Source organism: Schistocerca serialis, chromosome 3 (genome assembly GCF_023864345.2).
Source record: "Schistocerca serialis cubense isolate TAMUIC-IGC-003099 chromosome 3, iqSchSeri2.2, whole genome shotgun sequence".
Taxonomy (NCBI): domain Eukaryota; kingdom Metazoa; phylum Arthropoda; class Insecta; order Orthoptera; family Acrididae; genus Schistocerca; species Schistocerca serialis.
Window position 1 is genome coordinate 225,146,788 of NC_064640.1, and position 15,861 is coordinate 225,162,648.

Sequence of the window (15,861 nt, forward strand, 5' to 3'; positions counted from 1 at the left end):
CTGTGCAATTTTCTTATATTTCAGCGGAAAAGACAGAAGCAATTCAGAGTCCTGAGCATCGATGTGACAACAAGATTCAGCAGAAGCGTCAAAGTCTGTATCATGCCAATCAAAAGACGTGAAAGTGCGTCCGCATTTGCAATTTTTGGACAGTTCGTACCAGAACTGGTTTCATCGTATGAAACAAGGACTGCAAAGGCTTGTTAACCGTTACGAAGTAGAATTTTGTGCCATGCAAATAGTGGTGAAATTTGGTCACACCATACACAACAGCTAAAGCCTCTTTGTCGATATGTGAATAGTTACACTAAGCTTTGGACAACACTTTTGATGAGCATGCAATAGGCCTGTCTTTATCACCAATTCTGTGCGAAAGCACTGTACCGATTCCGTAAGAGGAAGCGTCAACTTGCAATACAACTGGTTTGGCAGGATCAAAGTGAACTAAGCATCGATCACTGAGCTATGCATCTTTAAGTTTTTGAAAAGCTACTTGGCATTCATCTGTCCAAACAAAGGCGACATTCTTGCGACGCAAGCGATGCAATGGAGCTGCGATTTATGCAGCGTTCGGTATGAACCGAATATAATAGTTTATTTTCCCTAAAACTGATTGAAATTCTGTATTATTGTGAGGAATTGGCAAGTCGCGTATGGCTACCAAATGCGACTAAAGAGGATGTACACTTTGACTGTTTATGACATGATCAAGATACTGCAACTCAGGTTTTTAAAAAATCACACTTTTCCAGTCCACACGTTGGTCCTGCATCAGATAATACACAAAACAAAGCACGTAAATTGCAATATGTTCTTCAGGTGTACGAGCTGCTACGACAATATCATCCAAATAGTTTGAACAGTTAGTCACTTGTGCAGTCAGCTTTTCCAAATACCATTGGAAAATGGCAGGTGCGGAAGCACTGCCAAAAGGCAAACACAAATATTTAAACAAGCCCAAATGAGTATTTACTACAGACACTTTTTGAGATTCATCATCAGTGACCGAGCGGTTCTAGGCGCTTCAGTCTGGAACCGCGCGACCGTTACGGTCGCAGGTTCGAATCCTGCCTCGGGCATGGATGTGTGTGATGTCCTTAGGTTAGTTAGGTTTAAGTAGTTCTAAGTTCTAGGGGACTGATGACCTCAGATGTTAAGCCCCATAGTGCTCAGAGCCAGTTTTTAGATTCTTCATCGATCGGTATTTGAAGATACGCGTCGTGCAAATCAATTTTTGTGAAGTAGCGTCCAGCGCCTAATTTGTACTTGAGATTCTCTGGGAGTCGCAATGGATAAGTATCAATGATAGTTTGTGGGTTGACTGTAGACTTAAAAAGTCAACACAGAGGCGAATGCGACCTGAAGGTTTGGGGAGCAAAACTAGTGGACTTGCCCATTAACTAGCTGATATGGGCGCAATAACTCCATTATCTTGCAGTTCTTTAAGTTCAGCAGCGACTTTGTCCCATTATACAATGGGAACAGTACTGGCCCAGCAAAATTTCGGCTGAGCGTTGTCTTTCAGAATAATATGTGAAACAAAATTTTAGCTTTGCCTATACCTTCAGAAAAGAGTTCTGGAAATTCTTGTAGCTAGCTAGCTACACTGTCTTTTACATTGAATGCAGACACTGTCAACACATGGTCCTGAATGCTAAAGCCAAACAAACCAAAAGAATCAAGACCAAATATGTTCTCACACACATGGAACTGTAGCACTGTGAAAGTCACTGTTCGCATATGCGAGTGATACATGGCAGGCAAAGTACATGTTTCGAGAACGGTAATGTCTTGTTCATTACAAGCCGTCAGTTGCATGTTAGTTTTAGACAGGTGTTGGGAGCCTGTATGATGTCGCAGTCTCCTGACCTTCATTGCTTACATATTCTGCCCTCACAATCATATTCCGCACATCAAGACGCTTCATTCGAACCCAAACTTGATAAGATAAAGTCAATGTTGTATGAATTCATGTAAACGATATGCAAATAACTAGTAAATCGCAGGTGTGCACAGAGATTGAAATACTCGAGGCTGGCGTACAAACACACATTCAAGACACGATGGTCGCAGGTGCCTTTAGTTCGGGAGAGGCAATATGCACACCGGGGGGCCAATCCCTTCAGAAGACGAGTCAACCTATCTACGTCGGCCGGCGACCGCCTGTAGAGCAAACAGCGTTTGCCCGAGTGAAAGGGAGAATGACCCCGTGTTTGGCTTAAAAGCAAAATCCGCTACATTGTGTGGGAGCACCCAGCCTACGCATTCTTTACAAACATAGCACGCAGTTTCAGAGGTTTTCACAGGGAGACAGCAAACGTCAAATGCCGATGCTACAGATTTCCGGATTGGTCGCCTTAAATGAAACGTCACTCTCCCATTTTAGAAGAGCAATGCTGATTGGCAGACGATATTCCTGACGCCTTGAGCTGAATGAGTAATGGAAGAGACTGAAAGATATACCCCTTCATGTCTGGTGTGGAGAGGGGCCGTTCCGTTGTAGCTCTTGGAGCGAGAACACGTAACGAGAGCGTGTGCGCTCGCACATGTACTCAAACAGCGAGGAACAAGTCTCTCCTCAGTACTTCACTGGGAGAGCCCCTCTGTTAAGAGCGAATCAGAGTGCGACTCTATATTGAGTCCTTACGATTAAGTGTTGTTCACTGTGTTGGCTGTCACACTTATTGTGCGGTGTGAACGGACAGAGTTATAGTTAAACGCCTGCGAGCGATTTTTTGAGTGGCATCGTAGTGGACTGGTTATCTGACTGGTGTACCACGCCAATAGTTAGACTAGAGGCGAATAGGAGTCCTTGACTTCATCAAGGCGTAGGGAGAGTTTGATTGGCGAAAGTCAATCCAGATAGAACGAGAGTTATCTTATTTGTCAGCAGCGAGTGGCGCTGACAGCAGTCATCGCAGCTTACGGTATTGTGCGCTACAGCTCTTGCGAACCCCATATTTCCTCCACAACAGTACACTTCACTGCATTTCACACACAACAGCCTCGACCATACCTAGCAACATTCTAACAGATAATTATTCAAGTTGAGTAGGTGCGGCTCTCAGCCATTCTTCCAAGTCAATAACAATCTTAAACTTTGTATAGAAATTTCATTAGCGAATCATATCCTTAAGAGGTAACTTCACATTCCGAAAAGAACCCGGAAATAACTTTTTCAGTTCATAAGTAAAAGTGCCATTGTGATTTCTCAGAATTTTAGCAAAATAAATAATAATTTTCGTTAGTTTCATGTTTTTCTTACACTAACTAGCACTACTCCAGTACCCAAGTATCCCACTTGTAAGAAATTTTGTGAATTTTTGTGTCATTTCCTTAGAGCGGACCACTCCAGAAGGTATTTATTGCTGAAAGTTTTTCAGGCATTTCTCTTTAGAACGTTAGGAGCGTCTGTAATAGTGTGGGGGTGGAAATTGCATCTTGCAGGAGCCACAGGGTAAAGGATACATCTCAGATTAATCCGTTGCGCAGAATGACAGAATAACACCCCATCGCTCACAAGCCTAACAGTTCATGTGTGTGACGATTGAGCAATGTGACAGAGGCACCCGTGTCCAACTGATATTTCATATGTTTCCCACAAATAAGTAAATGAACAAAATGTTTATCTGACTGGTGTATCACTGAAGAAACTGCACACTTGCTAGTGTTGCTAATGCCTGTTGCAGACTTTGGATATACTGCATTAATGACATGGGCTTTAAGACTAGATTTTTGTGAGTGGGCCGAATTCTTCCGTTGCAAAGATGCGGACTGTACATGTCCCTTCCTATCACAAGCGTAACACTGAGCTTGTTGGGAGAGGCAGTCTTGGCGTTTGTGCTGTAAATAACACCGAGGGCAAGACTTAATTCTGTTCGCCCGTGTAGCCACCTGTTTAGCGAACTGCTTACGCAGCGTGCAGCGTTGTTTACTCGGCGTGGCTAGCGCAAGCCGCCGTTGAGGAATGTGGCGATCATAAGCAAGGGACTCAACCCAACAAATAGCTAGCTGCTCATATGTATGAGCCGAAAAGGCACAGGAATCGTATTGATCTAGTATTTGCACTACCTGCTGAAATGATGGATCAGACTGTTTCAAAATTTGTTCTCTGAGTTCGACATCAGATAAATTGTACACGATGCAACATAACATCTGAATAAAAAGCACCACAACCACATTTGAATTTACAGTTCCTTCTCATACCCTGAAAATCTGTTATCCATTTGCGATAAGATTGTTCTGACCGTTTCTTGCAATTAAAGAATTGATATATACCTGCTACTACATTCACTTGTTGGTTATAATGGTCAGTTAACCACTGTACCACCTGTTCATAACTAAGTTCACTTGGAGTGGAGTTAGGGAGAAGTTTTTGTAGGAGCCTAAAGACTGCACTTCCTACTTTTGATATTAGATAGGGAAGTTTCGCAGTATCTGGTAGATTATGAGTGTGGTAATGGGCCTCGAACTGTGACAACCACTTGAGCTTTTCCTCTTCTTGTTCACGAAATTGTAGAAGAGGTGGTATAGCAGCTGCGGTAGGCAGTGCTTGTTCCGTCGGGCACGCAGCGTTGGCCAATGCAACGTGTTGAGTAACGTAGAGATCTGCTATGTGTCTGGAACTGAAACGTCTGCATTAGCTGTGTGGCATCTAACGCTCGCGGCTGCGGCACCGTAGCAGGAGGCGGGACAGGTGGGATGGACATGTCGGAAGACACAAATGCAGCAAATAGACTAATCAAAGTAAATTTCTGCAACGCCCTCCTGAAAACACCGATTAGCAAAAACGACAAGAAACTGTTAAAACAAATAATCGCCCCTGCAAAGTAAAGACAATGAGAGAATTAAGGCGCCAGCACAATATAAACAAAAATGCCGTGGCTGTCAGGCACTCGGGTCGGTGGATACTCGTTGCCACACTAGAGGTTCAGCCCACTCGTCTCGTATAGGGTGGCTAAAGGATTCTGCAGTCTCGTAATGCTATAAACAATTCAAGCAAATAACATGTATAGTTTTTATTACAAATAAGAAGACTGAAAATACTTAACTTGTATTAACAACAAGTGGTCGCAAGAGATTGGTGACATGCAAATAAGTGTCCTTTGCTATATACAATGTTCATGCAAGCAATTGATATGGATCACACGTCACTGCTATCGTAGCACTCTCTGCTAAGCCGTGCTAATACTGTTCGAACAATGAGTCGATACTGAGCGGCCGAGGCTGGCAGGAGCGGCGCTTATATTCTCCTCTTGTAAAGGCCGTGGTGCGGTTCTAATCAGCGCACCATTGGCCGACGTCGTTTCACCACCTTCTCTTCTCTTGTGTTCTTCATCTTCGTTCTGGCGCTTGTGGTTATGCCAGAACAATAAGCATGATATTTTATCTTTTATTACTTTTATGTTGTAATTTAATGTACTGGCATGAACCCATGAACCTGGAGATTTGTTCCTCAGTTTGGCCCTACACAACTAGATGTGCAAAACAAAATAAAATAAAATAAAATAAAATAAAAAAGCACCAAAACTGCTTGTGTAAATAAATTAAATGGCAAAAGAGATGGCTGGAGGTGTTTTAATTTTCATTTCACTGTCCCCTTTGTCTGTTAGACATGCTTGACTTGAAGTCAGCTAGTCATGTGTATGTCCAAAATCACTGTGGAGGCCAGGTGAGAGGAACAGTGAGGTGCACTACGGTCGCAGGTTTGAATCCTGCCTCGGGCATGGATGTGTGTGACGTCCTTAGATTAGTTAGGTTTAACTAGTTCTAAGTTCTAGGGGACTGACGACCTCAGAAGTTAAGTCCCATAGTGCACAGAGCTATTTGAGCCATTTTGAACAGTGATGTGTATAAAGCTACGCTGATTTAGGTGAACTAATCAATAGCCCAGTATCGTTACAAGGTAAGATGAATTTGTTGCACGGCTGAACAGTAGCAGGTACAGATTTTAGGGTGTGCTGTGGTGGTTCCAGTTTCTGGCTGGGTGACTGATACGAATGAGTCCAAGCACAAAGACCAGCAGCAAAGGACCGGATGTGGGTAAATCCCTGTACAGGGAATTTTGGGGGCAGACAGTCACTTAGGAGGACAGACAATGCTCCAAGAAATGGCGGAGAGTCAGACAGTGTTAAAGTTGGGTACGTTACTGCTCTCTGAACTTCGGCAATAAATCACAGTTACATATTGAAGAGAATCTGAACATATCCACGATCTCAGAAGATGAGGCACATCCAATGACACAACAACATTTCAGTATCTTTAAAACTATAGACGTTAATATTTCACAGCGAATAAACATTTACACAATGAACCTTTGAATTAACAACTTTTAATCGCTTCATGCGAGTGCAACAAATGATATTTCAGATGATATCATTGCACTATAGCTGTCGTCTCTGAAGGCTACATATCTGTATCTGTTTTATTTATTGATTTATTGCGTCTTTTATGTCTTTTTTATTACAAATTTGTTTGTCAGAACATCATATTCTCCACATTTACACAGCTAGGGAATACAGTATGAACACTTCACATAGTGTCATACTTGTGTAGTTACTTAATGGACAGTTTATTATTTTGCCAGTAATTTCATTTAAATGTTGATTGCAAGTGCTATTAAAACACTTTGCTAGCTTTTAAGCAGTCAATCTCATGTGTTACCAGACACCACGATTGAAAAGAGAACCAAAAGACGCTTCTGTTAAGATGGCGATGACCTGTAGTCATTTAATGTGGGTGCACTAGCGCAAGAATACTGACTTATTTATTCATGAACCAACTTTTATTTATACTCACTGTAAATGATCTGAATGTAACCGACTGTTTATAGAATTTCTTTTATTTAAATATTGTTGTGGTCAAAATGAGTCAAATCATGTTTGTAGTGCGTAAGAGGGATGTATTTTTGTTGGGGGTGGCCTTCAACCAATGGAGCAGCAGACAGTAGTGGAACAACAAGAAAACGTCACGTGGAGACTGGGACTTTTCGAGTGAAGAGCTCAAGGGAACGAGTCTGGACACTTTTACTTTTGTTCTTGAAGAAGGCAGAAAAATTTGGAAATTTATGGTAAGGTCTTATGAGATGAAACTACTTAGGTCATCGGTCCCTAGGCCTACACACTACTTAATCTAACTTAAACTAACTTATGCTACGGACAACACACACACTCATGCCCGAGGAAGGACTCTAACCTCCGACGGGGGAAGCCACACGGACCGTGACAAGGCCCCCTAAACCGCGCGGCTCCCCCGCGCGGCGAAGAAGACAGACCTGCCTGTGATATAGTGCTTCATTTGGTCATGTGATTGATAGATTCTGGGTGGTGAATGGCCAATATAAAACTAACTTTTACATTACATGTCGAAGAACGAGGACACTTTATGTCGAGTTCTGGAAGAAGGCAGACCTGCCTGCAATAACGTGCGTGATGTGATGTAACTGACATTCTGGGCAGTGAAATGACTTGCATTTCGAGAGGTCTGAATGGATAAATTGTACCGCTTGATTCATGGAATTGTGCGTGTGCTAATTTGCGAATCATCATGTTGAACTCTGAACTATTTTGAGGAGGAGAATCTTTCGTGTATTGTAATTACAAAATAGACTTCGTTTTCACATATATTCGGTGTCTATTTAGTTTGGGGATTTTGCGACCATTATCATAGCTCTTTCAATGTAACTTTACTGCATTTGATAAGGGTATTTTATGTCTGTACTTTAATTGAATACCGTAGAATCACTTCCCATTTACAAACATCAAAAAACGTTTTGCACCATCTCAGTTATGGGAGTTTCGGAACCTGTACAGAAAACTGGAATAGAGATCAACATAAACATCATTTCCGACATTTTTATTGCTCATGAAAAGCACACATAGCATATTGTACCACCCTACAGCAAGACTTTCAGAGGTGTTGGTCCAGATTGCTGTACACACTGGTACCTCTAATACCTAGCAGCACGTCCTCTGATGCATGCCTGTATTCACCGTGGCATACTATCCACAAGTTCATCAAAGCACCGTTAGTCCAGATTGTCCCACTCCTGAGCGGCGGTGCGGCGTAGATCCCTCAGAGTGGTTGGTGGGTCACGTCGTCCATAAATAGCCCTTTTCAATCAATCCCAGGCATGTTCGATAGGGTTCATGCCTGGAAAACGTTCTGGCCACTCTAGTCGACCGATGTCGTTATCCTGAAGGAAGTCATTCACAAGATGTTCACGGTGGGGGCGGGAATTGTCGTCCATGAAGACGAATGCCTCGCCAATATGCTGCACTATCGGCCGGAGGATGGCATTCACGTATCGTACAGCCGTTACGGCGCCTTTTATGACCACCATCGGCGCACGTCGGCCCCACATAACACCACCCCAAAACATCAGGGAACCTCCACCTTGCTGCACTCGCTGGACAACAGAGTGTCTAATGCCTGACCGGATTGCCTCCAAACACGTCTCCAACGATTGTCTTGTTGAAGCCATATGCGGCATTCATCAGTGAAGAGAACATGATGCCAATCCTTAGTGGTCCATTCGGCATGTTGTGGGGCCCATTTGTACCGCGTTGCATGATATCGTGGTTGTGAAGATGGACCTCGCCATGGACGTCGGGAGTGAAACTGCGCATAATGCAGCCTATTGCGCACAGTTTGATTCTTAACACGACGTCCTGTGGCTGCACGAAAAGCATTATTCAACATGATGGCGTTGCTGTCAGGGTTCATTCGAGCCCTAATCCGGAGGTACCGGCCATCCACTGCAGTAGCAGCCCTTGGGTGGCTTGAGCGAAGCATGTCATCGACAGTTCCTGTCTCTCTGTGTCTCTTCCATGTCCGAAAAACATCGCTTTGGTTCACTCCGAGACGCCTGGACACTTCTCTTGTTGAGCGCCCTTCCTGGCACAAAGTAACAATGCGGACGCGATCGAACAGCTGTATTGACCGTCTAGGCATGGTTGAACTACAGACAACACGAGCAATGTACGTCCTTCCTGGTGGAATGACTGGAACTGATCGGCTGTCGGACCTCCTCCGTCTAATAGGCGCTGCTCATGCATGGTTGTTTACGTCTTTTGGCGCATTTTGTGACATCACTGAACAGTCAAAGGGACTGTGTCTGTGATACAATACCCACAGTCAAAGTCTATCTTCAAGAGTTCTCGGAACCGGGGTGATGCAAAACTTTTTTTGATGTGTGTATTTGAGATTTCCATTCTTGAATATACATTATTCAACACAATTCTACATCAATTACAGACGATCGAACAGAACCTTTGTTATGATTCATTTAATTTGAATTTTGTGTTTCTGTGTATTGTATTAACTCGCAATTCTAGCCAATTCAGAGACTGTTTGGCTGCAGGAACACAGCTACAGGTTATTATTTGCTGCAATCAGCTGCGGAGCATGAAATCAGATACGCATGGATCGACCCTCGGACTACATCCAGGCATTCCTTTTAAACAGAGCCGTGAACAGCCCAAGTACCTGAAGTATAAGTAGCCACAAGTAAAGACACAACTGGTGTGGTCATATGGGATGCTGTTTTGGAAGAACAATTACTAAGCCGGAACTGTTACGTACCATCATAGGTATAGTGCAGCTTGACTGTGGAAGGAGTGTCAGGAAGTGAAATTCATGGTTGAGTGTCTGCCACATATGACAAGCATGCTATGTCACATGTACATATGTTTGCATGGAATAAGCTATTTCGAGAAGGTCGCGTGTCATTGAAAGATAGCAGTCAGTCAGGGCAGGCTCATCATGTCGTTATCCCTTCTGTTATTGCTGCATAGGATGTTGCTGTCAGAAATGACCAATGGCGATGGTGTAAGACATTGAGCTCATGTTGGAAATTCTGAAATTTGTGGTAAGTTTCCATGGAACCAAACTGCTGAGGTCATCAGTCGCTACGCTTACACACTAGTTAATCTAACTTAAAGTAATTTACGCTGAGAGCAACACACACACCCATGCCCGAGGGAGGACTCGAACCTCCGACAGGAGGAGCCACACAAAACCGTGACAATGCGTCATGGGTATGAGTCATGGTACCACTCATGCCATAATGACAGAGTATTTGAAGCTCCAAAAAATCTGTGCATTGTGTATTCCCTACAGCCTGATTGACACGCAGAAGTTGAACAGAATATCAACACCACTGCAGCACCTGGAATGGTATCACAATGAAAAATATCGTTCCCTGTCCCATATTGTCACAAGAGATAAACATGGTGTCTTCATTTTCAGCGAGAATGCAAGTGTCATAGCCAACAATGGAAGTACATTGACTCATCCCCAGCCAAAAAAATCCAAAACTGGCCATTCCAATTCTTGGAAAGTTATGGTGCCCATGTCCTTTGACTACAAGGACTTGCTGTTCATTGACTTTCAGGAACATGGCACCACAATAACATACAGTAGTACACGGACACTTAAAGAAATTGAAGTGCAACAAACACATAGTAATGCTGAAAGACAGCATCATTCTGTTGCAAGATAATCCCCACCTACATGCTGCCAAGATTGTTTCACCTACACCGTAGAAGTTTCGCCGAGAAGATCCTAAATACAGTCCCCATATCTTTCCATGTAGTTTACATGTACTTGGAGCCCTGAAGAAAGACATTTGTGGCCATCAATTTGCTTTGGACGAAGAGGTGCTCGCCTGGGTACAATCACAGTTCCATAGGCAACTGCAAACATTTTTCCATGCAGGTACTAATTGGCTTGTGTCTCAGGGGGATAAATGTATTAACAGGTATGGTGACTACTTTTGAAATAATAAACAGCTGACTTACTGTTTTCCATCTGCCTCATTTTCATTTGACTGCCACTTATACAATGCACTGAGGCCCATATGATAATTCTTTAGCTATTGCAGCCACGCAGCAACGGATATAAAATACTTTACTGTACTTACATTGATCACATTATGACACTGATGTGTAGGAGCCCTGTTTTATACAATAATCGTGTTGGTCAAAAATATTTCGGGTTTGCAGCCGGTCGTCGTAAACTTCATTGCATGATATTTCAGCTGGACAACTGCCAGCCATCTTCAGGTGAGCCGATCAAGGACATGGCTGGCAGTCGTCCAGCCGAAATATCGTGCAATGAAGTTTACGACGACCGGCTGCAAACCCGAAATCTTTTTGACCAGTTGATTCGCCAATCGCGTTATTTGATATTTTCAACAGTATATACACATCAGTCAATTCTACAAATAAATTTGTAAATTGAGCAGCAGGTGCAGGCCACGAATGTACTATTTAGACTCCTCTAAAACTGAACTTTATTAATAGTTAACCTCTTTATAGCTGCTGGCAAATTATTGAGAATGTGAATAATGGACACTTTCCTGGACTTAAGTAAGTAACTTTACACTTTTATGCTCATTTCTCTTATGCCTTTTATTGATTCCATGAACTGAACTGTTCGTTTTAAACAGAGATATGTTAATTATGACAGACTTCATTAAGGAACTGACATGCTGGCAAGCATTATCCCCATATTCTTGAACAGGCAACTGCAGGACATTCTTGAGCTCAAACCACAAAATATCTGTATTATACACTTATGTGCTCAGAAAACTTCAGCTTCAATTGATGGGTTATCGCTAACAATGATCCAAAATGATATTATCGAATGAAAGTTAGCAAAGCAAGTTAGTTTTTTCCTTTTATATCATCTACGAGAACATAGTTTTGAATGGCAGCTTTCTATGATAAGTTTTCTCAGAGATCCTAGAGTGCCAGATTTGTTGGTAAAATCAAGCTTTCAACGATTTCCTCTATCATCATCATCATCATCATCATCATCCAGAGTTATGTCATATTTATGGGCTTTTTAGTACAAAATGAATCCTGACTATGATGACAGAGGAAATCAGTGAAAGTTTGAGTTTATGAACAAATCTGATGTGACCAAAAATTATATCACCTATGAGTGACAAAATTTGTTTACATACTTCAGCAGTCTGTCATATCACAAACTATTATATATTCCGGGCAACCGCAGCCACTGAAAGGCATGATGTTAGAAAGGACTCTGCTCTCAGCTGGTAAAATGGTAGTTTATAAAAACACGATCGGTTTCGCGGCTTTAAGCTGCATCAGCAGGCGAATAATGTTAAAAGATCGTAGGCACACCCATCACTACTAGTCAAAAGTTACTATATTCTCCGAATAGTATCTTTTGACTCGGAGCAATGGGTATACATATGATCTTTTAACATTGTTCACCTGATGATGCGAGTTAAAGATCCTAGTCAAAAGATACTATTCAGAGAATATAGTAACTTTTGACTAGGACTGATGGGTATGCCTATGATCTTTTAGCATTGTTAACGTGATGATGTGGGTTAAAACCGTGAAACCGGTCGTGCTTTAAGCAACAACAGTTTTACCAGCTGTGAACAGAGTTCTTCCTAACACCAAGTCTGTCATATGCTCCTCCCAACTGAATTTAATATCAGGTTGTATAACGAAGAATTTAATATCGTCTACCTCTTATATCTGCATGACATCATATTTTAAGCGAATATTGGGAGGAAACCTCATACAGGTTCCCAGTCACACATGGTACATCTTTTCAAAACTGGTTTGTCAGCAGTGCCACTGATAGGTAATGCTAAACAGTGGCGCATCTGCATTAAGGTGGTGGTAGCCTACCATTAAGCGTCACAGAAGTGCAATCACAATGCATGTCTCATGTCATCTACCAATACTTTGCTAGCAGTAGTACCACTAAGAATTACTTCTTGGTGACACTGTGTGAAGGGTCTCTAAGCACACACATGTTCCCAGAAACACAGATGATGCAATCCCTTTTTTACAGCAGTTTCTATCAGAACAGTTGACACAAAGTATGAATGCATTTATGTTAAACGTAACTGACACAAATAGATGTTGAAATGGTTCCACATAAGAAATATCGCTAGCCATTCTACGTTTAAGAAGAGTATCTAAAATATTGTCTGTCCATTTACTCTGAAGTCTCAAGGCAATGCGCTGTGTTATGAATGCAGAACACTCACAAATGTATTTCACTTCTTTCCTTCAGGCTACCGAGCCACCGCCAGCTGTTGTCAGCATTGTAGTAGTGTTGCAGCACAAGCAGTGTGCCATTAGCAGAGGTAGGAGCGCAGGTTGTAGGCATATCGCAGCATGGCCGCTGGCGTGGCTGCATGCACCATGGCGAGGGGCACTCGCACTTTGGGGTCTGTGTGCAGAAGCCACTGCAACTGTGATCCGCCATCCGCTGGACACACCAGCCAGCAGCTCCAAACCAGGGCCCTGCACACCAAATCCAATGTCACTCCATATTATCTTACATATGCTCAATGCATACTCACCTCCATCAATGAGGTAACTCATGCATACATGTACAAAGCTAGTCAGCTCAGATGTAGCTGGTTTAAATCCTCTATTTTCCATTATCAATATGTGGTCTGCATGGGAAGAAGAATTGGTGGCACATGGATTCTGATCACTGTACTGGCGCCAATAGTCTAGTTTAAAAAGATAAACGGGTCATCAACCTGAAATTTGATTTGATCACAACAGTGCTTTTCTAGGGAAGGTCTTCCTGCAGGTGGTATGTCTTTGTCTTTTCATGGCCTAAGATTGACTTACCCAGCCAGCTGCAGGAGAACTACAGTTTAATATGACCTCCAAACCACGATGACACTCGTTATTTTTCATATTAATAAACACTGCCAGAGGTGAAAAACCTTACGAGCGACAGGTAAAAATCCCAGCACAGGCTGGAGATCAAAACCCACACCTTTGAATCTGTTGCTGGGCACTTTATTACTGAACCACAGAACCTGGACTTCATCCTGTTGTTATCCAGCCATCTCATGGAATAAGTCAATGTAAAGCTATTGATGGTAATCCATGTGTAGCTGGAATTTCAAGATCAGAGTCCCCCTTGGCATTACTCGCACTTAGAAATATTAGATTTTAATGTTATGTCATCATTACAGACAAAGAGTAGAAAGGGGAAAGAAAGAGTGGAAGAAAGAGGAAAGAAACCTCCACTGCTTGTTCAAGGCAGTATTCCGATTTTCGCTGGAATTTATGAAATCCATAGCAAACCTAAATAATAATGGCCAGACAGTTATTTAAAACCAACTTTTCGAACACAAGTTGAGTATCTTGGCCACTGCACTTCACCTTGCAGTGTTCCTCGAGAGAGTAGTTTGTGAATGCCTTCCTTTAATTTTAGGAAGTACAGATGTAGTATGGAAGTGTAGACTAAGGAGTCCACTCGAGATATTGCCATCTAAATCTGGAGCATTCTATTTTTTTCTTGAGTTTTGGTTTGAAATGTCACTTTTTTATCAGTGCTTGTGCATTGTAAGGGCGTGATTATGCCCCGAACAACAATGAGAAGAGGTAGTGTGAAGGTCGATGCAAGTATGTAACTCGCTATTCGCAAATAGCACTAAGGGGCCATCAGGTTTGACGAACCTACTATACAGATCACTATTATTAATGCCAAAGGTACATCTAATTGAAAGATTTTGGCTTTAACCCGAGACCTTTAACATATAGTATAGTGATAAAGAAATTTAATGTCATGCCTTTGCTTCCCTTTATTGTCCACCAGTATTCAGCCTCAAATTCGAACGCCACCACACAACCATACATTAATTTCTTCTGCTTTAGAGGGTGCACTTTCATTTCATTAATTATGTATAACAACACGAAAACGACACACCATGCTGAAAGACTCATTACAATAGTTCACATGGCACAGATCGCCCTATGAGGAGAGAACGTGGGCTTTACCTCAATATTGCAGTGTGTTCTAGGTACAGGCTTGACAATGTGTCACTGTGTTTGGGTTCGAACTAACGACTAGGCGAGGCACACTGAAAGATAACTGAATTATGAAAACTTTGCCAATCAGAAAATTTGGTTAAATACAAATATTATAATCGTGGTAAATTTCTGCACAACCAGTGTCATGGGGGGAGAAAATGATTTTTCATTGCTTTGTAAAGGGCAATAGCGAGACTGCAGTGGGTGATTTCTGATCCAGCATGCACATCAAGGATATATGCTAAACAACAGAGGTTTTCCAGTAAACTTGTGCCATGCTTCATGTTTGTTCATAAGCAGGAAAGGTGACTGGATGTTATGTGGCGGGAAGAACATATCAAATCACACGCAAAGTAGCAATTGCAAGGAATAGGAAAGGTTAGAATCTAATGTCCCATCGAGATCTATGTCAGTACAGATGGTACTCAATCTCCATTGGACAAGAACGAACAAGAAATGGATGTGGCATTTTTGTTGAAACCATTACAGTATTCACATGAAGTGAAACTTCCTAGAACGCAGTTCAGGTTGACCAGGTATGGTCTGCGACCTGCTTCATCTGGACGATCCAGTGTCATTGGCTCTGTATCAATCTCTTCTGTTTGCACTTTCATAGAAAACACAAATTCGAAATATGCTGCTATGATGTCCTTGGATAAAATCATTTTGGTACTCTTGTGATGTAAAATTTGAAGAAAATTACTTGCAGAGTATTCGACACAAGAAGGTATTTGATGGCAACTAATATATAAAGATTCTCCTTTTCATGTGGAGCACAGTAATCAATACAGTGACTAACTTACGAGTTGTTTACTGTCAATGCGAGTACGTCATACTTGTTACACAGCAATACAGTCCACCACCGCCCAAGTTCACTTCCAGCCCAATAAGTCAGCTTCCTGATTTCACTCTCCCCCAGCCAAATTGCACCCAACACTATAGAGTGAATAAAATAATTTTGTGATTGAGATTTGCAGTGGTACGGTAGTGTTGCCAGTGTGCAGCCAGCCAAGCTCGACAAGGTTCTACATGT

The 15,861-nt window shown here is 42.2% G+C and overlaps 1 protein-coding gene across 1 annotated transcript in view; it reads right to left on the reverse strand.

Annotated features, from left to right (window-relative positions):
• Positions 1-13,126: 13,126 nt before the first annotated feature.
• LOC126470761 (uncharacterized) overlaps positions 13,127-15,861 on the reverse strand; it is a 302,868-nt gene continuing 300,133 nt past the window's right edge. Inside the window, exon 3 of the mRNA XM_050098767.1 lies at positions 13,127-13,295. Within this exon, the coding sequence (XP_049954724.1) occupies positions 13,127-13,295 (169 nt within the window). The remainder of the gene's footprint in view (positions 13,296-15,861) is intronic.